This window comes from Tachyglossus aculeatus, chromosome X1, assembly GCF_015852505.1.
Source record: "Tachyglossus aculeatus isolate mTacAcu1 chromosome X1, mTacAcu1.pri, whole genome shotgun sequence".
Lineage (NCBI taxonomy): Eukaryota > Metazoa > Chordata > Mammalia > Monotremata > Tachyglossidae > Tachyglossus > Tachyglossus aculeatus.
In genome coordinates this window covers 37,136,842-37,162,197 of record NC_052101.1, presented here as the reverse complement: position 1 = coordinate 37,162,197, position 25,356 = coordinate 37,136,842, and the positions used below count along the sequence as shown (strand labels likewise).

General features: G+C 51.3%; 1 protein-coding gene across 4 annotated transcripts in view; it reads right to left on the bottom strand.

The window, feature by feature from the left end:
* Window positions 1-22,439, bottom strand: part of ANXA6 (annexin A6) — a 48,594-nt gene extending 26,155 nt beyond the window's left edge. The window contains exons 1-3 of one of the 4 annotated variants that reach the window (XM_038772521.1): window positions 22,337-22,439; window positions 12,719-12,762; window positions 152-242 (exon numbers count right to left, since the gene is read on the bottom strand). In XM_038772521.1, the coding sequence (XP_038628449.1) occupies window positions 152-242; window positions 12,719-12,736 (109 nt within the window). In that variant the 5' untranslated portion in view covers window positions 12,737-12,762; window positions 22,337-22,439. Of the gene's footprint in view, window positions 1-151; window positions 243-12,718; window positions 12,763-16,138; window positions 16,214-18,445; window positions 18,469-22,336 lie in introns of those variants that run through there. The other 3 variants (XM_038772520.1, XM_038772519.1, XM_038772518.1) reach the window with 3 other exon arrangements.
* Window positions 22,440-25,356: the final 2,917 nt, after the last annotated feature.

Sequence of the window (25,356 nt, the reverse complement as noted above, 5' to 3'; positions counted from 1 at the left end):
TTATCCCCAAACCCTCTCAGGCACACCTCCTTCCTGGTACTCTGTTTCCCCCCCTCCCCCCAACCCTCTCCCTGCTTCCACCAAGGGCCTGGGGATTCCCTGAGTTGTTTCCCAACCAGGCCAGCCTCTCCCAGGCTCGGGAGTCACCTACCTATGCCCTTCATGGCACTGTACAGGGCCTCAGCATCCTGGTTAGCATCAAAATCACCATACTCATTGATGGAGCCCCGGTACCTCCCGCCCTGGAGAGAAAGAGAGATATCAAAGTGCAGGCATGAGGCCACAGGTTGTCCTCTGAGAAATATTCACCCCCTGAGAGTGACCCTTGTCCCTCATCAACACACCCACGGGTTTTCTGCATCGAGGACGGGCACATCATCGACGGGGATCCTGGTGTTTTCTCTCTCCACGACCCAAGGGAATGAAAGTCGACCACCCCATTAATCAACCCAGGCTTCAGCGGGGGTATGTAGCAGGACAGAAACCAGGCCTGGGTTTGCTGAGGATTGTCGGGGGCTTGGGCATCGCCAAAAGCCCCACCATCCATGGGCAGTTTGTGAGCAAACGCAAAGACTAAAGGGGCTCCTGGCAGGTGCCACCTTGTTCCATCAGAGCTCTATGCAGAACCACGGGTGTTTAGCAATGCTCTCTGAATTTCCGTCTCAGTGCCAACGACATTTACAGGAACTTACGGCATACCAGGCACTTGGGAAATGTTCAAAAGTTAAAGATATGACCCCTCCCCATGAAGCACTTACACTTTATCAAGGCAGAGATTAGGTAAATTGACAAATGTACCATAGTTGAATATACTGGAATGTGGATGATATTATATTTTACTCTCCCAAGCACTTAGTAAAGTGCTCTGCACAATGTAAGCGCTCAATACAACTAATAGATAGGGGTAAATAAATTTCCAAGTTCCAGCTTCCTAGGTCCCATCCATCCATCCACCAGCCATCCTTAGCACTTCAGCAGCTTTTGATTTATGTTCATTTTCTATTTTTCATGGTATTTAAGCACTTAATATGTTGCCAGGCACTGTGCTAAGTGCTGGGGTAGATAGAAGTTAATCAGGTCCTTGTCCCACATAGCACTCACGGTCTAAATCCCCCTTTTGCTGGTGTGGTCACTGAGGCACAGAGAAGTTAAGTGACTTGCCCAAAGTAATAATAATAATGGCATTTATTAAGCGCATACTATGTGCAAAGCACGGTTCTAAGCCAAAATCACACAGCGGACAAGTGGCAGAGACAGGATTAGAACCCAGGTCCTTCTGACACCCAGGTACATTCCTTATCCACTAGGCCATGATGCTTCTCTATTTATCCTGCCACACACCTGCTATCAACAGCTGTCATGTTATCCTTCTTGCCGTTCCTGATATTTATAAATGATTTGTGTCTTTCTTTCTCCCCCATTAGCATGTAAGCTGCTAGAGGGAAGGGACAGAGTCCCTTTTACCTTTAGTCTACTCTTCAAGTCTAAGGTACAGTGATACAGTGCTCATTTTTTACCTTATTACTGTTGTATTTGTTAACTGCTTACTATGTACTAAGCGCTGGGGTAGATAATCAGGTTAGACTCTGTCACTGTCCCACATGGGCCTGACAGTCTAAATAATAATAATTATAGTATTTGTTAAGTGCTATGTGCTAGGCACTGTACTAAGCACTGGGGTGTATACATGCAAATTGGTCTGGACACAGTCCCTGTCCCAACTGGGGCTCACAGTCTCAATCCCCCTTTTACAGATGAGATAACTGAGGCATGGAGAATAATAATAATAATGATGGCATTTGTTAAGCGCCTACTATGTGCAAAGCACTGTTCTTAGTACAGTGCTCTGCACACAGTTAGCACTCAATAAATATGATTGATTGATTGTTTTAAGTGCTGGGGAGGTTACAAGGTGATCAGGTTGTCCCACGTGGGGCTCAGTTAAATGACTTGCCCAAGATCACACAGCAGACAAAGGGCGGAGTTGGGATTAGAACCAATCACCTTCTGACTCCCAAGCCTATCCAAGCTCTATCCACTGCGCCATGCTGCTTCTCTGTAAGAGGAAGTAGGGTTTAATCCCCATTTTAATAATAATAATAATGGTGGTATTTGTCAAGCACTTACTATGTGTCAAGCACTGTTCTAAGTGCTGGGGTAGATACAAGGTAATCAGGTTGTCTCACATGGGGCTCACCGTCTTATTTCCCATTTTACAGAGGAGGAAACTGAGGCCCAGAGAAGTGAAGTGACTTGCCCAAGGTCACACAGCAGACAAGTGACAGAACTGGGATTAGAACTCAGGTCCTCTCTCAGGCCCGTGCTCTTTCTACTTGACCAGGCTGCACACAGTAAGTGCTCATGATCACCTGACAACAGAGAACTAATATAAATGCCATAATGGTGATAGGATCACACAACTGAGGAAATGGGAGGATTAATCAGGGAAGACCACTTGATGGAGGTGACTTTTTAATAGGATTTTGAAGTGGAGGCATGGAGGTCCTTCGACGAAGCTGACGGGAGGACCGCAGAAGGAAGCCCTGCTTCACAAAGTATCCCACAGGTTCCTAAAATCTCCAGGTCTGTCTCCAAGAGACTGCAATCCAAATATTGCCAGCCCCAGTCGAAGCGGGGATTTCCACGACAGCCAGTGTGACTCCCCATCGGGCCTCCCCTCCATCAGCTCCCCCGTGCTGTCCTGCGAACACCTCCGGCGATAACTGGCCATTTCCATTCTAAGGCCCAGCTAGGGGGACGGATTAGGCAACTGGGAATTTCACGCACCCATCGGGAGAACTTGCCCCCTGGGGCAGCAATAATGAACCGCCAAGAACAAGTCCCTGCCAAGATGAGGATGGATGGGGAAGGTAACATCATCTTCATCATCAATCGTATTTATTGAGCGCTTACTATGTGCAGAGCACTGTACTAAGCACTTGGGAAGTACAAATTGGCAACATATAGAGACAGTCCCTACCCAACAGTGGGCTCACAGTCTTAAAGGGGGAGACAGAGAACAAAACCAAACATACTAATAAAATAAAATAAATAGAATAGATATGTACAAGTAAAATAAATAGAGTAATAAATATGTACAAAAATATATACATATATACAGGTGCTGTGGGGAAGGGAAGGAGGTAAGATGGGGGAACGGAGAGGGGGACGAGGGGGAGAGGAAGGAAGGTGCTCAGTCTGGGAAGGCCTCCTGGAGGAGGTGAGCTCTCAGTAGGGCCTTGAAGGGAGGAAGAGAGCTAGCTTGGCGGATGGGCAGAGGGAGGGCATTCCAGGCCCGGGGGATGACGTGGGCTGGGGGTTGATGGTGGGACAGGCGAGAATGAGGGACGGTGAGGAGATTGGCGGCGGAGGAGCGGAGGGTGCAGGCTGGGCTGTAGAAGGAGAGAAGAGAGGTGAGGTAGGAGGGGTAACAGAGGTGGAGAGTCAGCCCAGTGGAACGGGTTCAGAGAGAGGCTGGATGTGGACAGTCCAGTTACTGCTGCAGACCAGGCACTGTTTATAGTAATAATAATAATGGCATTTGTTAAGCGCTTACTATGTGCAAAGCACTGTTCTAAGCCCTGGGGGGATACAAGGTGATCAGGTTGTCCCACGTGAGGCTCACAGTCTTAATCCCCATTTTACAGATGAGGTAACTGAGGCTCAGAGAAGTGAAGTGACTTGCCCAAGGTCACACAGCAGACATGTGGCGGAGCAGGGATTCGAACCCATGACCTCTGACTCCAAAGCCCGTGCTCTTTCCACTGAGCCACGCTGGGTGGATACAAGGTGATCAAGTTGTCCCACGTGGGGCTCACAGTCTTAATCCCCGTTTTACAGATGAGGTAACTGAGGCTCAGAGAAGTGAAGTGACTTGACCAAGGTCACACAGCAGACATGTGGCAGGGCCGGGATTCGAACCAATGACCTCTGACTCCAAAGCCCATGCTCTTTCCATTGAGCCACACTGCTTCTCTGGGGAAATGCCACAGGCTCAGTTCGAGGGCTGCCCTCTTTGGATGCTCCTGTCCCAAGACTGCTGATAGTGTCAAGATCTAGTATCAGCTCGCTCACTGTGCCCCATCGTCTATCTCGCCGCCTACCCCTTTCCCACATCCTCTCTCTGGCCTGGAACTTCCTCCCTCTCCAAATACACCACACCCCCGCTCTATTTCAAAGCCTTATTAAGATTATATCCCCTCCAAAAGGCCTTCCATGATTAAGCCCTCCTTCCCTGACTTCCTCTCCCTTCTGCATCATCTGTGAACCTGGATCTTACTCTTTGGACACCTGATATTCACCCCACCCTCAGTCCCGCTGCCCTGATGGTTATACCCATAACTTATTTATTTTAATGTCCGTCTCTCTCTTTAGACTGTAAGCTCATTGAGGGCAGAGAATGTGTCTACAAACTCTGCTGTATTTCGCTTCTGGGTCTGCATGTGGGAGTGAAACCAAAAAGCAGCAGGGGCAGAAATGGGTGGGTTGTGTGTGTTTGTGTGTGTGTTGAAAAGGCAGTGGCTCTCTCGACTACGTGCTCCAGGCAGCCAACGAGTATCAAAGGCATTAGGGAAACAGCGAGAAGCAGCGTGGCTCAGTGGAAAGAGCCTGGGATTGGGAGTCAGAGGTCATGGGTTCTAATCCCAGCTCCACCACCACGTCTGCTGTGTGACCCTGGGCAAGTCACCTAACTTCTCTAAGCCTCAGTTACCTCATCTGTAAAATGGGGTTTAAGACTGTGAGCCCCATGTGGTACAACCTGATCACCTTGTATCCCCCCCAGCACATAGTAAGTGCTTAACAAATGCCATTATTATTATTACTCTCCCAAAAGCTTAGCACAGTGCTCTGCACACAATAAGCTCTCAATAAATATGACTGATTGATTAAAAAAACGATTGATTGGAGGGTGGGGTAGAGGTTCAACTGGGGGCTGCAGGAATGGGAGCTGAGCCCTCCCCGAGCCCTCCCCAATGTGCACCCCATGGAGGACAGGGGCCACCTGGATACTTTCTCTCATTGCTTAGTACAGTACTCTGCACACAGTAAGCACTTAATAAATACTATTGCTATGGAAGCCCCTCACTCTGGAAGCCCCTCACTCCCCTCTCCCTCCCCAAACTGGGCTCTGCAATCAGGAGAGTGTCTTGGGAAGGACACTGCAGGAGCACAGAGCTGCACAAACCTCCCCAGCTCACATTAAATCTTCTCCCCAAACCACCCATGATAGCGATTTAGCTGCTCCTCCCTCAATTCAGCTGAACTTCCTGTATGTGGTTCCGGTCACCGCGCCTTAAGCAGGACGATATGAGATTTGCAGTAGGGACCGAGATGACTCAAGGATCGGAGAAGCTTCCATATGCGGATAGGCTGAAAGGATTACTGGCGACATTTGTTAAGCACTTATTACACTGCGCTGAATGCTACGGTAGATTCAAGACGATCACGTGGGGACAGTCCCTGTTCCCCATGGGATTCGTAGTCTAAGTAGGAGGCAGAACAGATACTGAATCGCCATTTTAGAGATGAGGAAACTGAGGCACGGGGAAGTTAAGTGATTTAAAGGTACAACATCTGTTCACCAAATCTCACAACAAAAGGATGTGGGGACCCTCACTGGAGCTTGAAGGTGATAGTCTCAGAACAGACAATAAGAGACATGTTTTCCCACGGCAGGTAGTTACCAAATTAAATGTTACCAAAGGAAATTGTACCTGCTTCTGGTTCAAGCAGGGTTGGGATAAATTTGTGAATGACAAATCCATAATGGCCTAATGTGGAGGGGGGCAGAGGGGGAGCTAGGGATTTTAGATGAAGGCATAGGCTAAATGTCAAGGAAGACAACCAGTCCACAGTTTCTCCAAGCATCCTGCTCTTGCCATTGGAGGAAGAACCTGGACTGGACTGACCGTCCCTGGAACGACACTGCTGCCCTCCTGAATAAAAAGGACTGGCAGAGTGTTCTGAGCCTCAGCTTGGAAAGGCAGCCAGTGCACTTCTCCCTTTCCCTGAGACAGCAGCTAGAATGGCTGAGGAAACCAGTTGTGTACCTGGTCCACTCTACTCAAACCTAAAAAGCCAAAGAAGGGATTGTTCATGTAGAGTTTCACCGTTGCCCGCGGCTAGCAACTCTGCAAGAAGCCCCCGTCTAGGTTCTAGTACGGCTAAGCAGTGCTTATTAAACTCTTACTGGGTACAAGCACCGAGAGAGAATGTGCATGTGAGAATTAGAAATGGTCATTCCCACCCAAACCATTTTGGGGGCAGCCCCTGCCATCATCCGTGAGGAAGGGGGAAGGAAGAAGGGGGGAGCCTTCTTCCTCTTTGACTGTTCCCACCCCCTTCTACAATATCCTACCAGGGGCTATATCTGTCTATCTGAAGAGCAACACCAGATGTGAGCTGGGTGTGGGCAGGAATAGGTCTGTTTGTTGTTATATTGTATTCTCCCTAGCGCTTAGTACAGTGCTTTGCACACAGTAACGCTCAAATACGACTGAATGAATGTTGGCAATGAGTGATGGAGGCTCTTACTTGTCACCTATGAGACCATCAGTTCTGCTGGTTTATGGACTGGTTGGAAGCCTAAACCTTCAGGGACGGAATGACCAGTTTTGTTGTATTGTACTCTCCCAGGCACTTGGCACAGTGCTCTGCACACAGTAAGCGCTCAATAAATATGATTGATGATGATGATGATATACCCCCTCACCCCAGAAATTCTCCTTTCTAGAGATCTTTAATTCAATTGCCTTTTAGGCAAAGAATGCTTCAGTGTACCAGTATCCCCCTTGGCTAAGTCTTTAGTGAGAGCTTGGGGAATGCACAGGTTGGCTTCTCTCTCTTCTCTTGGGGCAAGGGAAATCTGGAAGTGAGCACAAGTTCTGGGGCCTTGACTTGTTTCAGGGAGTGGTCGTTCGTGTACATAGTGCATAGAGAATACTGCAGTATTCTCTAGTGGTCACGCCTGGGCCAGCTACAAGCCCTGACACTCCTGCAGGAAATGGAGAGATGCAGTGAGCCCAAATGACATCAGAGCCAAAGATCGCAGTTCTAAACTCACTTGTGGGTTTTGTGGCCGGAAGGAAGAGCTCCAGGGGGTGGGTCAATACCGTTGGGTCTCTAGGCAGCAAAGACATGCTCTCCCCTCAAGATCTGAGAAAGCAGCCACCCGGGCTGAAGACAAGAAAGCTGCAGAACGTCGGCTGGGCTCCTTGCCCTCTGGAAGGTGTGGGGAGAATGTCAACCACCCCTTGGCACCCACGGGAGGGGTAAGATCAGCTTGCAAGAGATTCACAGATGGAGGGAGGAGGCTAAGCCATCTTCCCATCACTACCTCCCCAGCTCTAAATAGCCACACTGGTATCCCCTCCCTTCCCGCACATGCATACTTCAGTAGGGATCACAGCTGCCTTCAGACATAAATAAAACAAGAAGGCAAAGCCACTTTCCCAGCATTCTCTAAGGAGCATGGGAAGAATCCATCTCAACTTGGTCCAACACGGAGCACAAAGTCAGATCCACCCATCGGGTCCCAACCTAAGAAAAGCTGCCACTTTGGTGAGTGGGGGTTGAGAAGAAGAGGGAGGAGGGTGGCAGCTGCCCCTAGCTTGCCCAGAGAAGGAATGACCAGTCCCTATCTGATGCCTGAGCTGCAATTTGCTGGGGGGAGGTCATGCCCAGCCTGGCTCCATTCCCCATCCGCTGGACAAAGAAGTAGCATGGCCTAATGGTTAGAGCACAGGCCTGAGAGTCAGAGGACCTGGATTCCAATCCTGGCTCCTCCACTTGTTTGCTGTATGACCTTGGGTATGTCACTTAATTTCTCTGTGCCTCAGGTTCCTCATCTATAAAATGGGGATTAAATCCTATCCCCTCCTCCTTACACTGTGAGTCCCATGTGGGACAGGGACTATGTCCAAGCCGATTATCTCATATCCACCCCAGGGATTAGCACAGTGTTTGACACATAGTAAGCGCTTCACAAGTACCATAATTAAAGAAGGATCAGTGTCTCCGCTGTGCTGGACAGCAGCGGAAAGGGAGAGAGTTGAGGGCGGAGACTCAAGCTGACTCTATGGAAAGGGGCAATGGTAAACCACTTCCACATTTGGACCAAGAAAACTCTGTGGATACACTACCAGAAGGAGGTGGGGTGTTCTGGGAGAGATGTGTTCATGGTATCACTATAAGTCAGAGACAGCTCAACAGCATACAAGGCAGTGTCTCGTTGTTCTACCCAACTGCACTTCCACCTGACCTGTTTTTACATTATATCAGCCACTAGTTCATCACAGGAACAGAGAGGGTCTAGGGTCTATAAATTATTATTATGGAATAACAACACCATTATACTATTATATATGGTAATTTATCATTATTATTCATTCATTCCATCGTATTCATTGAGCGCTTACTGCGTGCAGAGCTCCGTACTAAGCGCTTGGGAAGTACAAATCGGCAACATGTAGAGACGGTCCCTACCCAACAATGGGCTCACAGTCTAGAAGACTATTATCTACTTTTAAGTGCTCACTACGTATCAAGTACTGTTCTAAGCGCTGGGGTATGTTGCCAACTTGTACTTCCCAAGCACTTAGTACAGCGCTCTGCACATAGTAAGCGCTCAATAAATACGATTGAATGAATGAGTGAATGGGGTAGATACAAGTTAATCAGGTTGGACAAAGTCCCTGTCCCACATGGATTCACAGTCTAAGTAGGAGAGAGTAGGATTTAATCCCCATTTTACAGTTGAAGAAACTTAGGCCCAGGGATTTTCATTCATTCAATCGAATTTATCGAGCATTTACTGTATGCAGAGTACTGTACTAAGCGCTTGGGAGAATATAATATAATAAACAGACACATTCCCTGCCCACAGTGAGTTTACAGTCTAGAGGGATGTTAAGTGACTTGCCCAAAGCCACAAAGCATGCAATTGGCAGGGTCACAATTAGAACCAACCCAGGCCCATGCTCTTTCCACTAGGCCATGCTGCTTCTCTTCCATCACTGACCATGCTTTACTCTCCCTTTAAACTGGACCTTCTCCCAACCCCCACCCTCTGAGTCACACTGCCTGCAGCTCTTAATATAAATAGGCCACCCCTCAGTGAAATTCCCTGCATGTTTCTCACCTCCCAAGCAGACCCAAGTCATTCTGTCTCCCTCAGTTGCACCATTACTTGCCTTTTTGTCCTCTTCCCGCATGTGGCCACGAGCACGTGACTGCTATGAGCCAGCCGGATTAGCATCCCCTGGCTAACCTCCACCTCACACCCTTCTTCACGTTTTCCCCTGTGGAGGTTTTGGCCTCAGGAGTCTGGATTTTGATGGAGGAGAAACAAAGTGGTCTAGGAACTGGAAGAAGGAGCACTGAGAGTCAATTCCTTGTACCTAAAGAAGCAACATGGCCTAGTGGAAAGACCATGGGTGGGGAATCAGAAGGCCTCTGGTCTGCTGTGTGACTTCAGGCAGGGCATGTGACCCCCTCGGCCTGTTTCCTCCCCTGTAAAATGGAAATAAGAATCCTTCCCCATAGTCCCCTTATCTCACAGGGCTGTCGTGAGAATAAAATAAGATGCTGGTTCTGACAGTGTTTGGAAAATTGAAAGCGCTAGACAAATACAAGACAGTGGAGATACTACAGTCCTCTAGAACATAAGCTCCTTGCGGGAAGGGAACATGTCTACCCCCTCTGTTGCATTGCACTCTCCCAAATGCTTAGTACAGTGCTACCATGCTCTGCATGGAGTAAGCCCTCGATAAATATGATTGATTGACTGGTTGGCTGGCGCAGGGCTTGAGACTCCTAGGTGACCAGTTTAGAGAAGGTACAGGGTAGATCATGGTCCTGGAATGAAAACTTCAGGTTTGGATTTTATTGACAGGAGAAGCTGGATTTGCAAGAGGAAGCCCAAATGCAGGGGACTGGAGCTCTCTGAAATCCTCAGTAGACTTCCAGTAGCAAGAATCCTTTGCGGTAATGAAGAAGGGAGATATTGTGGGTTAGTGACTTTCTACTAACTGCTGTGTGACCTCAGGCAAGTCACTTAACCTCTCTGTTTCACATTTCCCTATTTGTAAGATGAAGTGGTATGTCCGATCAGTGGGGAATAGGTATTACATAATGAAGCCGTTATGTTTCCCTGCTCACCTAAACCTATGTGGCAACTTTGGCTACACCCAACCCTCAATGAGCAGATCCTCGCTTATCTGACCTCACACCACTCTACTAGACGCAGATCAGCAGTAGGGAGAGGAGGGGTTTTGCTACAAGTATGGATCGGGTAGCTGGAGGGAGCCAGGGATGGGGGTAGGTGAAGTCCATGAGCTCGATCAGCTTGGTGTGTGCTAGTGGGAGCCTTCACCAAGAGTCAATCCCTTGATAAAGATGATCTAAGGCCAACAGTTTCCTTCTCCTTGTTCCAAACAATTACACATTTTTATTGTTATTAATACTAATAATGATAATTACAGTAATAATGGTATTTGGTAAGCACTTACTGTGTACCAGGCACTGTACTACGCACTGGGGTAGATACAAGATCATTGGGTTGGACATAGTCCCTGTCCCACATGGAACTCCAACTCTTAATGCCCCTTTTACAGATGAGGAGACGTGGCTTGCCCAAGATCACGCAGCCAACAAGGAGTGAAGCGAGGACTAGAACCCAGGTCCTTCTGACTCCTAGATCTGTGCTCTTTCCGCTAGACTACGCTGCTTTCCATGTAGGTCCCAATCTGTGGCCTCTAGCAGAATCCCAGGGAGACATGTGCTAGTGCTCAGTGGGAGGAGGGATTTTCCACCCTGAAATATTCATCAGAGCAGATGGGGAGCAAGACCCAGGCTCCCGTTGTCATGGAAATAACGGCAGCCTCTTTCATCCAGAAACACATGGCCAGGATACTCTTGAGCCTAACAGGGGGTTCCTTCCTCCCTGTCCTTGCGAGGGAGCCCAGCCTTCTCTCCTGGCAGAGTCAGGACAGTACCAGGGGTCCTTGGGATCCAGGTCATCTTCACTCCAACTACCCCCACCCACAGGCCTGCCTGAGCAGAGATCACAGTGCTTGGGAGGCACCTAAGAGAGTTAAAGATGAGTTCCCCACCCTCCAAGGAGCTGATGGCCTAAGATCACAGTGCTTGGGAGGCACCTAAGAGAGTTAAAGATGAGTTCCCCACCCTCCAAGGAGCTGATGGCCTAAGAGGGAAGACAAGCCTGACAAACTGACAGAGCAACAATTAAAGAACATGAGTAAACATACAAATTGCACACAAACCACTAAAGAGCTAAGCACCTGAGAGGAAAGCCTGGCAGGAGGGTGAGTGGAGAAGCACCCTTCTCTGTAAAGTGATCACACTGGCCTGGGATAACTCCTCACAGCCTATATCACAGCCAGAATTCATTAATCAATTAATGGTATTCATTGGGCACTTTCTGTGTGGGAGCACTGTACTGAGTGCTTAAAGAGAAGAGTCTCAGAATCTCTCTCCAGGGGTCTGTCAATCATATTTACTGAGCACTGACTGTGTGCAGGGCACTAAGTGCTTGGGAGAGTACACTATAATAAACAGACACAAAGAGCTTACAGTCTAGAGTGGGAGACACATCAATATAAATAATTACAGATGTGAACATTATATTCAATCATGTTTAATGAGTGTTTCCTGCATGCAGAGCACTGTACTAAGCGCTTGGGAAGTACAAGTCGGCAACGTATAGAGATGGTCCCTACCCAACGGGCTTACAGTTAGGTGTAAGCCCAGAAAAGCCAGAGCTAGTTGTGGGGTTCTGCTGAGGGCTGTAAAAACATGAAGAGACTGTTCCTGGAACACGCTCACTCACCCCCTTCCTGTACCTTTGTTAAGGGAAAGGAATAGGTAACTTTTCCCCTTGAAAGGGTCTGCGCACTCCTCCCTTCATTTGCCTTCTCCTCATTTGCTTTCCTCCACCCTAAGTGCTCCATGCTTTCTGTTTGAAGCCAGACCCTAGCAGCAGCAGCAGCAGCAACACGTGGTCTGCAACAGATCCCATCCCTGATGCCACCCACCTGCTCGCTCACATTCTAGGTTTCCTCTTCCCTTTAACTTCGATCCAGGTGAGCCCCCGGCACAACCCGATCTCTGCTGCCTTAACTCCAGGCCCCCTGCCTCCCTCATTTATTCATTCAATTGTATTTATTGAGCACTTACTGTGTGCAGAGCACTGTACTAAGTGCTTGGGAAGTACAAGTTGGCAACATATAGGGGCGGTCCCTACCCAACAACGGGCTCACAGTCTAGAAGGGGGAGACAGACAACAAAACATGTGGACAGGTGTCCCTCTTAGAATGTGAGCCCCACATGGGACAGAAACCACGTCTGACCAGATTACCTTGTACCGACCCCAGAGCTTGCTATAGTGCTTAGCACGTAATGAGTTGTTTAAATATCATCATCATCACCCCAGCCATACCCCCCAAACAGCAGGAAGGATCCTGTTAGATCGGTGAGGTTGTTAGACACTGGAATGAAGGGTGTTAGAACTCCTCATTTGGGAGAAATGCTCAGCTTGGAGGCAGAGAAATGACCGACATGAACTCTCAAGGTACTTTCTGGCAGGAGGAATCTATGATCTCATCAGCTCAGGGTCACTATAAACAGAATGAAGCAGGAGTCAGAGCCACAAGAGATGGGTCAGTCTGTCCACCCCAGGAGGGCAGGACGGGGACCTTACCTGGAATTGGTTGGCCATGGCTTCTCAATCGGGAGAGGAAGGAGCTGCAGAGGGAAAGAACACGTCAGTCAATGAGCAGATCCTCGCTTGTCTGACCTTGCACCACTCTACTAGAAGCAGATCAGCAGTAGGGAGAGGAGGGGGTTTGTTACAGGTATGGATAGGGTAGCTGCAGGGAGCCAGGGATGGGGGTAGGTGAAGTCCATGAGCTGGAAGGGACTGAGCCACCCTCATTTGGGTGCTTTTTATTCCAGTACTGAATTACTACTAATAATAGACAGTCTTGCTATTATTATTAAATCATAAATGAAATGGATGGATTGATTTCCTTATTAACACAGGTTCTCCGAGGCCACTTTCTTTCCTCATTCGGTAAAGCCCAGAGCCTACATCTGCAAAACAGGGAGCTAGAGGAGGGCTTGGGAGGGCGGAAAGCCTGCTTGTGGAGGTGGAGAATAGATCAGATGTGCATCGGTCCTGTCAAGAAGCCCAAAGCCTGGGGAAAGCCCATAATGATAGATAAGAGAAGCAACAAGATGGCCGCTTTAACCTTTGCCTTACAGTGTGTGAGAGTGGAAGGCAGAGATGGAGGCCCAGAGGTGGCAGAAGCAGAGACAGAGAGACAGGACCAGTGACAGAGAGACAGGTAAAGACAAGCAGAGAGGGGCGGGGGGGCAGGGGGGGCAGAGGGGGGGGGGGGCACAGAGAGAGAGAAAGAGGGGGCGGGGGGGCGGGGGGCAGAAAGAGACGGGAGCAGGGGGGGTGGGGGGGGCGGCAGAGAGAGGGGGGGCAGAGGGGGCATGGGGGGGCAGAGAGGGGAGACGGGGGCAGAGGGGGGAGAGAGAGGGGGCAGAGAGAGAGGGGGCAGAGAGAGAAGGGGCAGGGGGGCAGAGAGAGAGAGGGGGGCAGAGAGAGGGGGGGCAGAGAGAGGGGGCAGAGAGAGAGGGGGCAGAGAGAGAGGGGGCAGAGAGAGAGGGACAGAGGGGGGGGCTGAGAGAGAGGGGGGCTGAGAGAGAGGGGGCAGAGAGAGGGGGGGCAGAGAGAGAGGGGGGCAGAGAGAGGGGGCAGGGGGGGCAGAGAGAGGGGGGCAGAGAGAGGGGGGCAGGGGGGCAGGGGGGGCAGAGAGGGGGCAGAGAGAGAGGGGGCAGAGGGGGGCGGGGGGGGCAGAGAGAGGGGGCAGATAGAGAGGGGGCAGAGAGACAGGGGGCAGAGAGAGGGGGCAGAGAGAGAGGGGGGCAGAGAGAGAGGGGCAGAGAGAGAGGGGGCGGGGGGGCAGAGAGAGAAGGGGGCAGAGAGAGAGGGGGGCAGAGAGAGAGGGGAAGAGAGAGAGGGGGGCAGAGAGGGGGGGCAGAGAAAGAGGGGGGCAGAGAGAGAGGGGGGCAGAGGGGGGGCAGAGAGAGAGGGGGGCAGAGAGAGGGAAGCGGGGGGCACAGAGGGGGGCAGAGAGAGGGGGGTGGGGGGCACAGAGGGGGGCAGAGAGGGGGGGCAGAGTGAGGGGGGCAGAGAGAGAGAGGGCAGAGAGGGGGGGGAGGGAGAGAGGGGGGCAGAGGGGGCAGAGAGAGGGGGCAGAGGGGGGCGGGGGGGCAGAGGGGGGGCAGAGAGGGGGGCAGAGAGAGAGGGGGGCAGAGAGAGAGGGGGGCAGAGAGAGGGGGGGGAGGGAGAGAGGGGGGAGGGAGAGAGGGGGACAGAGAGGGGGCGGGGGGGGCAGAGAGGGAGGGGCAGAGAGGGGCACAGGGGGCAGAGGGGGCAGAGAGGGGCAGAGAGGGGCAGAGGGAGACAAGGACAGAGGTACAGAGAGACAGATCTAGGTAGACAGGAGTTTACACTATCTTTTTTCCAATAGTGGGAGGAAAACTTCCAATGCCATCGAAAGTGTGGCATTGTACCGAGCTCTGCACAGAGCAGTTTAAACACACAGCCAGGGGCCAAGCTGGCTGAATCCCAGCCAGCCCTGCTTCAGCTTCAGGGGGGCTATCCCTGCCCCCACCCCTCCAGCCTAAGCAGTTCATCTTTCCAGCTTTTTCCTTCAGCTCTCCTCTCGCAGTTCCCCTCGCCTAAGACCACCGCCGGTCCCTGCCAACGCCCCACTGGAGAAGTCATGAGGCCGAGGGACCTGAGAAACTCCCATTGTTTTCCCAGCAACTCCTGAACTTTGGTAAAGATTGACTTCTGGGCAAGCTGAGGGGAGTGAGGGGAGGGGAAAGAGATTCCTCCAGGCATTTGGAAACAGACCCCAAAGGCGCTTGTGTGGGTCTGAGTGGCAGAGGGAGCGGCTGGGGAAGGGGGGGCAGTTGGAGCAGGGGCTTGCTAAGTGAATGAGCCTTTGAATGTCATTGGATCCCACTGGGGCAGCCACGCCACCCCGAGTCACACACTCCTCTCTTCTCTCTTCCCTCCCCTTCCACGGCCCGCCATTCCCCTGCCCAGAATCAATCTTCTCTTGGACACGTTGGTGGAAAATTCAGAGATGGAAGCTGGCCAGGACTCAGAGAAACAGCGGCGGAGAGGCGAAAGCTATTTTCTAAACTGGATGAGGCTGGGGGACTGGGGGAGACTGAGGCTCTGGGAAGTAATTCTGCCTGCAATGCACTACCCCCTCGCCCCTCCCTTGTGAATAACAGGCTCTGCTTCCCCCATCAAAATGGGTTTGTCATTCACAAAGATTGCTCAAGGCCCAGTGGGGTGGGGGTTGGGGGGGAAAATGTGTCTCCACTTTAACTCAACTTTTTTTTATGGCATTTATAATAATGATGGCATTTGTTAAGTGCTTTCTATGTGCAAAGCACTGTTCTAAGCACTGGGAACTATACAAGATGATCAGGTTGTCCCACGGGGGGCTCACAGTCTTAACATGAGGTAACTGAGGCACAGAGAAGTCACACAGCTGGCAATTGGCAGAGCCGGAATTTGAACCCATCATCATCATCAATCGTATTTATTGAGCGCTTACTATGTGCAGAGCACTGTACTAAGCGCTTGGGAAGTACAAATTGGCAACATATAGAGACAGTCCCTACCCCTGACCTCTGACTCCAAAGCCCGGGCTCTTTCCACTGAGCCACGCTGCTGCAAAGCACTGTTCTAAGTGCTGGGGAGGATACAAGATGATCAGGCTGTCCCACGGGGGGCTCACAGTCTTAATCCCCATTTTACAGATAAGGTAACTGAGGCACAGAGAAGTTAAGTGACTTGCCCAAAGTCATATAGCTGACAATTGGTGGAGCCGGGATTTGAACCCATTGACCTCTGACTCCAAAGCCCGTGCTCTTTCCACCGAGCCACGCTGCTTCTCTGCATGGAGGGCTCCTTTTCTCTAGCCTCTCTAGGCTGGTCAAAAAGAGCCAGATGTCCCTGGACTGCCCCGCTCTCTTGTCGCCAGGAATCTCTTCAGCAGATCACCTCGAGCTAGGATAAGTTTACCTTGGTTTTCTGGGCTCCAATGTCCAGGATCAAGTCCCCTCCATCTCAGACCTAGGGGCCATTCAATCTCGGTACCTTACACAATATCCTCGCTGGCACCAGGCGGTCCGGCCTCAGGGGTTACCGGAGCAGGTTCAGATAGCTGAGTGGCACAGGAATACAGCCAACTGTTCCTGCTGCTATGGTGAAGCTCCTCCCTTGGGCGAAGGAATCGAGCCCCAGTGGTCTCAACCCGCCTGTGCCCCACCCCGTGAACCAGGAGGGCGACGTGGGAATTGCTTACATCTATGTGAACGGAGCAGCCATTCAAGTTACAGCGTCATCCCTGTCCTTGAATCGTCCCTGTTTCTTTCCACCCTCCCGCTGCTGCTGACCCAGATGCCCTGTGCCAGCCTAGGGGGACGGGCAAAGCCCGGGGAAGGGTGGTGGAAGGAAGATTGGGGCGGCTTCGAGAGAGATTTGAAGGCAAAGAGGATGTAGTGCTGGGTTTGTGGTTTAGTACATGTGGCAGCTAACTAGCAGAGACCCAGCCTCCGGAAAGAGCAATCAGAGGAAGAAGGAAATGAGACTGAACCCCCAGGGCTCTGGCTGTAAGAAGAAAAGGGAGTCAGAAGGACTCGAAACCGACTTCTTTTCCCCCTCTAAATCCTTTTGATCCTCACTCTCCTCCCAAGCCTCCAGGAAGTACATTCGAGGAGGGCATAACCCCACCACCACCACAATCATCCCGCTAAAGCCATGAGATGCCATGCAACCCTCTGACACACGTGCAAATCCTAGGCCTGCCACTCCCCAGCCCTGGCACAGAATCCCATGGATATGCCAATCCGGCAAGGCTCCTCTGAGTAACTCCCCATTCTTCGAGAGCAAAATCCCACCCTCTCTCCCTCTCCCATGACCACCACTGCTTTGGATCTCTAATCTTCAGTGAGGATCAGAACACTCATTGCGGTGGTGTTCTTTTTTCATCACCTTGCCAACTGCTACACAGGCAGAACAAGAGAATTCAGGAGCCCAGAAGTAAGTACATTCATTACTAAGGGTAGAAGTCTCCATCCTCCAGCATGGCCTAGTGGCAAGGGAAGCAGTGTGGCTCAGTGGAAAGAGCACGAGCTTTGGAGTCAGAGGTCGTGGGTTCAAATCCCGGCTCTGCCACTTGTCAGCTGTGTGACTTTGGGCAAGTCACTTAACGTCTCTGTGCCTCAGTTACCTCATCTGTAAAATGGGAGTTAAGACTGTGAGCCCCCTGTGGGACAACCTGATCACCTTGTAACCTCCCCAGCGCTTAGAACAGTGCTCTGCACATAGTAAGCGCTTAATAAATGCCATAATAATAATAATAATAATAATAATAATAATAATGGCACAGGCTTGGGAGTCAAAAGGACATGGGTTCTAATCCCTACTCTGCTACTTGTCTGCTGCGTGACCTTGGGCAAATCACTTAGCTTCTCTGTGCCTGTTACCTCATCAGTAAAATGCGGATTAAGGCTGGGAGTCCCATATGGGACAGGGACTGTATCCAACCTAATTACTTTGTATCAATCCCAGGGCTTAAAACTGCTTGGCACATAGCAAGTGCTTAACCCGTACCATAATTACTTCTTATTGCCACCTGGCACAACCCCATAATAATAATATTAATAGTAATAATAATGATAGTATTTGTTAAGCACTTACTATGTGCAAAGCACTGTTCTAGAAGCTGGGAGGGATGCAATAGAGCTACCCAGAGAGTTGAGGACACAGGTCTTCTCGGCTTCAGTTTGGGGCTGAGCTCTGAGCAGAGATCAGAAGAGTTGCGTGATGGCTCCCAGTTTTAAGTAGGAGAAAAAAAAAAAGGAGATTTAGTTCCAGTTCTCTCCTCACCGATCTGAGCCCATGTGAACAGGTGGCAAGGCTGACCCATTCAGAGCCTTGGTGCCCCTTCAGAGAGCTGAGTTAAAGCCCCCGTGCTTTGGAAGACCTTCTCCCCCATTTTAAAAAAGAAGAACACCAAGAAATTCCGATATGGACATGAACCTATATAAAACCAAGTGGGGGGGCAGGCCACCCGAACAAAAGGAGAGAAATTCAGGATTGAAATGTGAGGAGAGGAAGGCATTTTATACCTTAGATCATCTAGCTGGGAAATTAGGTGTTCCCCTAAAGGACGGGCCTAGCTTCAGCTGCTTCCTCCCATTTTCTACCCTGTTTCATGCTGAGTGAGGAAGGGGTTGTGGCCTGCATTCTTTGCCGGGGCCCCTCCCAGGAATTCCTCTCTGGAGTGGAGGATGGAGGAAAAGAGGACTCCAGGGTGAAGCCTACCAGTGACGGCAGCCCACATCTGCACTGCAGTCCCGCTTTCAGGCTGAGATCCAACAGTGCACCAAAGGAGCCCAGCATCTTCGAAATATCGGACAGCCCGGCTCCCCTCCCGGCAGCAACATCTCTCCATTCAACCAGACAGCAGCCACTTATTAAAGGGTCTCCAGCCCCAGCTCATGTTGCATCCACTGCTTGTACTCCCCAAGCGCTTAGTACAGTGCTCTACACTCAGTAAGCGCTCAATACGACTGAATGAATGAATGCTAGCAGCCTCCCCAGCTGTCCCGTTTTCCCAGAGATCACAAATATTTTCCACTTCCCAACGGCCAAAGGCCATCCACACAAAGGGGAGCAGATGCGTGGGGGGGAGGTTAGATCTCCAGATCTGGGCAATGAGACAACTGATTGAGTCTCGCCAGCTGTAAGAGATGCCCTCCACCTGGCAAGGGGGCTCCCAACAACTGGGGAAGGGGCGTTTGATCCTTTAACATTCTCTGGCCTCTAGAACTGGTGAGCCCGCCGTTGGGTAGGGACCGTCTCTAAATGTTGCCAACTTGTACTTCCCAAGCGCTTAGTACAGTGCTCTGCACACAGTAAGCGCTCAATAAATACGATTGAATGAATGAATGAACTGGTGGCCCGAGGAGTGTTGGGGGGGGGGGTCACTATCTGCAGGGATCAAGATGACAACCTGATTACCTTGTATCTACTCCAGCGCTTAGAAAGTGCCTTGCACATAGTAAGCGCTTAACAAATACCAACATTATTATTCTTTTAGACTGTGAGCCCACTGTTGGGTAGGGACTGTCTCTATATGTTGCCAACTTGTACTTCCCAAGTACAAGTACAGTGCTTTGCACAAAGTAAGCACTCAATACAATTGACTGACGACGGGAGGAAGAGAGCGGGGAGAGCCAAGCCCAGGACGGAGAGGTCTTGAGAACCGCAGGTCATTCTCCCCCATTCTCCTTCCACTCCAGCCATCAGGCCGAAGACGCCACTTTCTCACAGGAAGCCAAAAATGCTAGCAGTTTCACCGCTGCTTCACGATCTGCGTGACCCATGTCCAAATTTGGAAGTGTTTGGGAAGACAGAAAGGATTTCGGCGCAAATTCCATTTGTTTCCTTTTTCCCGGCCACATCTGCACCCCATTCCAAGAGGCTGCCTTTGGGGCAGCTTGGAGGCACACGGCTAATAATTTGACTAACGGAAGAGCTGGGTGTGTCCGGTTACAGAGCCCAATCCTGCCAGTCACCTGTATTTACGGAACACTTACTGAGTGTGGAGCACTGTACTAAGCGTTTGGGAGAGTACAACAATAAACAGACACATCCCCTGCCCAGAATGAGCATACAGACTAGGGGGGAGACCAGCTTTGATATGTGATATTGATAAGTTCCCCCCTTCTAGACTGTGAGCCCGTTGTTGGGTAGGGACCGTCTCTATATGTTGCCCACTTGTACTTCCCAAGCGCTTAGTACAGTGCTCTGCACGCATTAAGCATTCAATAAATATGATTGAATGAATGAATGTGACAGATCTGTACATATCTGGGCGGGGCAGGCTCTCCCTGGTGCTTAGAACAACGCTCTGCACAGTGTGAGTGCTCAATAAATCCTAGCGTGGCTCAGTGGAAAGAGCACGGGCTTTGGAGTCAGAGGGCATGGGTTCAAATCCCGGCAGCTCCAATTGTCAACTGGGTGACTTTAAGCAAGTCACAACTTCTCTGTGCCTCAGTTACCTCATCTGTAAACTGGGGATTATGACTGGGAACCCCCTGTGGGACAACCTGATCACCTTGTAACCTCCCCAGCGCTTAGAACAGTGCTTTGCACATAGTAAGCGCTTAATAAATGCCATCATCATTATTATTCTTAACTCCCTGGCTGATGTGATGGCCAGTAAGAGGCATATAGCACGGAATGGTGAGGAGGGTGGGAACCTGGGGGTTATTTTTAAACCTGCGGCCAGGGAGATCCCACCGCTCCCAGTCCCCTCCGGTCTCCATGGCCACCAGCCCCGTTGTCGCTTTAAGGGATTGTTGAATCTTGGCCACATCTGGCGACAAAATGGTGCCATGCCCTGAAACCAGACCCGACTGCACACCCGCCAGTTGCTTCAGACTTTCAAAAAGAAGATGAGACGAAGGCGGTGTTGGAGGGGGGGGATCTGCCTCCTGAGAGCTTAAAAATCTCCTCCGACAGCAACCCCCAAGGAAGAGGAGGTGGAGGGAGGGAGAGAGAAGAGGCAGCCAAACCAGGGCAATCCTGAGCCTTTCCAAATCCTGGCCGTTTGGCCCTGGATCGGGCCAAGTCCCTTGTGTGTTGCCCGGGGCTGCAGGGCCTGCGCAGGGCCACCTGGCCCCTGGGCCCACTGGAGGGAGGGCGGTTAGTCCAGTGTTCAGCACACAGTAAGCACTCAATAAATACGACTGAATGAATGAATGAACACACACCCCGAAACACAGCCACACCTCCCCCAGATCCGAGCCACTCGCCCCCGGCTTCTCGGCCTCCGCTCGCCCGCCCTTACAAAGCTACCCACACCTCCGCTTCTACAGCGCTCCCTGCCTCTCCTCCCCCTCCTCTCCTACAGCGCTCCCCGCACCGTCTCCCCCTCCTCCTCTCCTACAGCGCTCCCGCACCGTCTCCCCTTCTCTCTTACAGCGCTCCCCGCCCCTCCTCCCCCTCCTCCCCTACAGCGCTCCCCGCCCCTCCTTCCCCTCCTCTACTACAGCGCTCCCCGCCCCTCCTCCCCCTCCTCCCCTACAGGGCTCCCCGCACCGTCTCCCCCTCCTCCTCTCCTACAGGGCTCCCCCTCCTCCCCTACACCGCTGCCCACCCCTCCCCTCCTACAGCGCGCCCCCTCCTCCCCTACAGCGCTCCCCGCCCGGTCTCTCCCTCCTCTTCTCCTACAGGGCTCCCCGCCCCTCCTCCCCCTCCTCTCCTACAGCGCTCCCCGCACCGTCTCCCTTCCTTCTCTCCTACAGCGCTCCCCCTCCTCTCCTACAGCGGTCCCCGCCCTCCTCCCCCTCCTCTCCTACAACACCCCCGTCCTACAACACACCCCGCCCCTCCTCCTCCCCGTCCTCTCCTACAGCGCTCCCCTCCCCTCCTACAACGCTCCCCGCCCCTCCTCCCCTTCCTCCCCTACAGCGCTCCCCGCCCCTCCTCCTCCCCGTCCTCTCCTACAACGCTCCCCACCCCTCCCCTCCTACAACGCGCCCCGCACCTCCTCTGCCCCCCTCCTACAGCGCTCCCCACCCCTCCTCCCCGCCCTCTCCTACAGCGCGCCCCGCATCTCCTCTCCTACAGCGCTTCCCGCCCCTCCTCCCCCTCCTCTCCTACAACGCTCCCCGCCCCTCCTCCCCTACAGCGCTCCCCACCCCTCCTCCTCTCCTACAACGCTCCCCGCCCCTTCTCCCCTACAGCGCTCCCCGCCCCTCCTCCTCCCCCTCTCCTACAACGCTCCCCGCCCCTCCTCCTCCCCTTCCTCTCCTACAGCGCTCCCCACCCCTCCCCCTCCTACAACGCGCCCCGCACCTCCTCTGCCCCCTCTCCTACAACGCTCCCCGCCCCTCCTCCTCCCCGCCCTCTCCTACAGCGCTCCCCACCCCTCCCCTCCTACAACGCGCCCCGCACCTCCTCTGCCCCCTCCTACAGCGCTCCCACCCCTCCTCCCCGCCCTCTCCTACAGCGCGCCCCTCCCCTCCTCCTCCCCATCCTCTCCTACAGCGCGCCCCGCACCTCCTCACCCCCTCCTCTCCTACAACGCCCCCCGCCCCTCCTCCCCCTCCTCTCCCCCCCTTCCCCTCCTACAACGCTGCGCGCTGCGGGCCGATTGGGGGGGGGGGGCGCTGGGCAATGAGCTGGACGCCCCCCGAAACTCACCGCCCGGGGGAGGGGGTCCGCAGGGGGCACCGGGCACCAAGGGCAGGACCAGCCGACGTCCGGGCGGTGCCACCGGCGGGAGAAGAGCGCAGGACCGCGCTAAAGCCAGGCAGCTGCTTGGGGGCCGCCCCCTGCTCCCCTCCGGGGGGGGGGGGGGGGAAGGGTCACGTGCTCCAATCCCCGCCCCCCTCCTCAATTCAGGCATTCACTCAATCATTCATTCAATCATTCATTCATTCAACCGTTACTTATTGAGCGCTTACCGTGTGCGGAGCACTGGACTAAGCGCTTGGGAAGTCCAAGTTGGCAACATAGAGAGACAGTCCCTACCCAACAGTGGGCTCGCAGGCTAGAAAGGGGAGACAGCCAACGAAACAAAACATGTGGACGGGTGTCAAGTCGTCAGAACAAATAGAAGTAAAGCTAGATCATTCATTCAATCGCATTTATTGAGCGCTTACTGTGTGCAGAGCACTGTACTAAGCGCCTGGGAAGTAATCATAACGATGGCATTTGTTAAGCCCTTACGATGTGCAAAGCACTGTTCTAAGCGCTGGGGGATACCAGGTGTCAATCAATCAGTTGTATTTATTGAGTGCTTACTGTGTGCAGAGCACTGTACTAAGCGCTTGGGAAGTACAAGTTGGCAACATATAGAGACGGTCCCTACCCAACAGTGGGCTCACAGTCTGGGGCTCACATTCTTAATCCCCCTTTTACAGATCAGGGCTGTGAGCCCACTGTTGGGCAGGGACTGTCTCTATATGTTGCCAACTTGTACTTCCCAAGCGCTTAGTACAGTGCTCTGCACACAGTAAGCGCTCAATAAATACGATTGATGATGATGAGGGAACGGAGGCACGGAGAAGTGAAGTGACTCGCCCAAAGTCACACAGCCGGCAATTGGCGGAGCTGGGATTTGAACCCCTGACCTCTGACTCCAAACCCCGCTGAGCCACGCTGCTAATGAAATAGAATAGTAAATACGCCTTGTCAATCAATCAGTCAATCAATCGTATTTATTGAGCGCTTACTGCGTGCAGAGCACTGTACTAAGCGCTTGGGAAGTACAAGTTGTCAACATCTAGAGACGGTCCCTACCCAACAGTGGGCTCACAGTCTAAAAGAGTGTCCTTCCCAAGCACTTAGTCCAGTGCTCTGCACACAATAAGCGCTCAATAAATACTACTGAATGAATGAATGAATGAGAGAGAAGGCCCTGCTGAAAAGGAACCGTCTGGGCCAACATCGATGATGACGTTTCTAACTGTGCATATCATTTTTATATTTTAAGTCTTTTTCAACGGGAAAAAAATGAAGGTTTGTCCCTTCTTGTCACCTGTCCCCGTGTTTTGTTTTGTTGTCTGTCTCCCCCTTCTAGACTGTGAGCCCGTTGTCGAGTAGGGACCGTCTCTAGATGTACTTCCCAAGCGCTTAGTACAGCGCTCTGCACACGGTAAGCGCTCAATAAATACGATTGAATTGAATGAATGAAAAGTAAAATAAATAGAGTAATAAATCTGTACAAACATATGTATAGGTGCTGTGGGGAGGGGAAGGAGGTATTGAGCCCCTCCTGGGTGCACTATACATACTAAGCACTTGGAAATTACAGTTAGAGAAGCAGCATGGCTCAATGGAAAGTTTGGGACTCAAAGGTCGTGGGTTCTAATCCCGGCTCCGCCACTTGTCAGCTGTGTGACCTTGGCCAAGTCACTTCACTTCTCGGTGCCTCATCTGTCAAATGGGGATGAAGACTGTGAGCCCCACGTGGGACAACCTTATTACCTTGAATTTATCCCAGTGCTAAGAACTGTGCTTGGCACATAGTAAGCGCTTAACGAATGCCATTATTATTATTACAATTCGACAACCAGTATTCATTCGTTTTTTCAGTCGTATTTATTGAGCACTTACTGTGGGCAGAGCACTGGACTAAGCTCTTGGAAAGTACAATTCCACAACCAATATTCATTCATTTATTCAATCATATTTATTGAGCGCTTACTGTGCACAGAGCACTGGATTAAGTACTTGGAAACTACAATTCGGTAATTTACATTCATTTATTCAATCGTATTTATTGAGCGCTTACTGTGCGCAGAGTGCTGGATTAAGCGCTTGGAAACTACAATTCGGTAGCCTACATTCATTTGTTCAGTCGTATTTATTGAATGCTTACTGTGGGCAGAGCACTGGACTAAGCGCTTGGGAAGTACAATTCTGCAACCAATAGCCATTCATTTATTCAATCATATTTATTGAGCGCTTACTGTGCGCAGAGCACTGGATTAAGCGCTAGGAAACTACAATTTGGTAACCTACATTCATTTATTCAATCGTATTTATTGAGCGCTTACTGTGCGCAGAGCACTGGATGAAGTGCTTGGAAACTACAATTCGGTAACCTACATTCATTTATTCAGTCGTATTTATTGAACACTTTCTGTGGGCAGAGCACTGGACTAAGCGCTTGGGAAGTACAATTCACAACCAATATTCATTCATTTATTCAGTCGTATTTATTGAGTGCTTACTGTGCGCAGAGCACTGGATTAAGCACTTGGAAACTACAATTCGGTAACCTACATTCATTTATTCAGTCGTATTTATTGAACGCTTTCTGTGGCCAGAGCACTGAACTAAGCGCTTGGGAAGTACAATTCTGCAACCAATAGCCATTCATTTATTCAATCATATTTATTGAGTGCTTACTGTGCGCAGAGCACTGGATTAAGCGCTAGGAAACTACAATTCCGCAACCAATAGGCCATTCATTTATTCAATCGTATTTATTGAGCGCTTACTGTGTGCAGAGCACTGGATTAAGTGCTTGGAAACTACAATTCGTTAACCTACATTCATTTATTCAGTCGTATTTATTGAACGCTTTCTGTGGGCAGAGCACTGGATTAAGCGCTTGGAAACTACAATTCGGTAACCTACATTCATTTATTCAGTTGTATTTATTGAACGCTTTCTGTGGGCAGAGCACTGGACTAAGCGCTTGGGAAGTACAA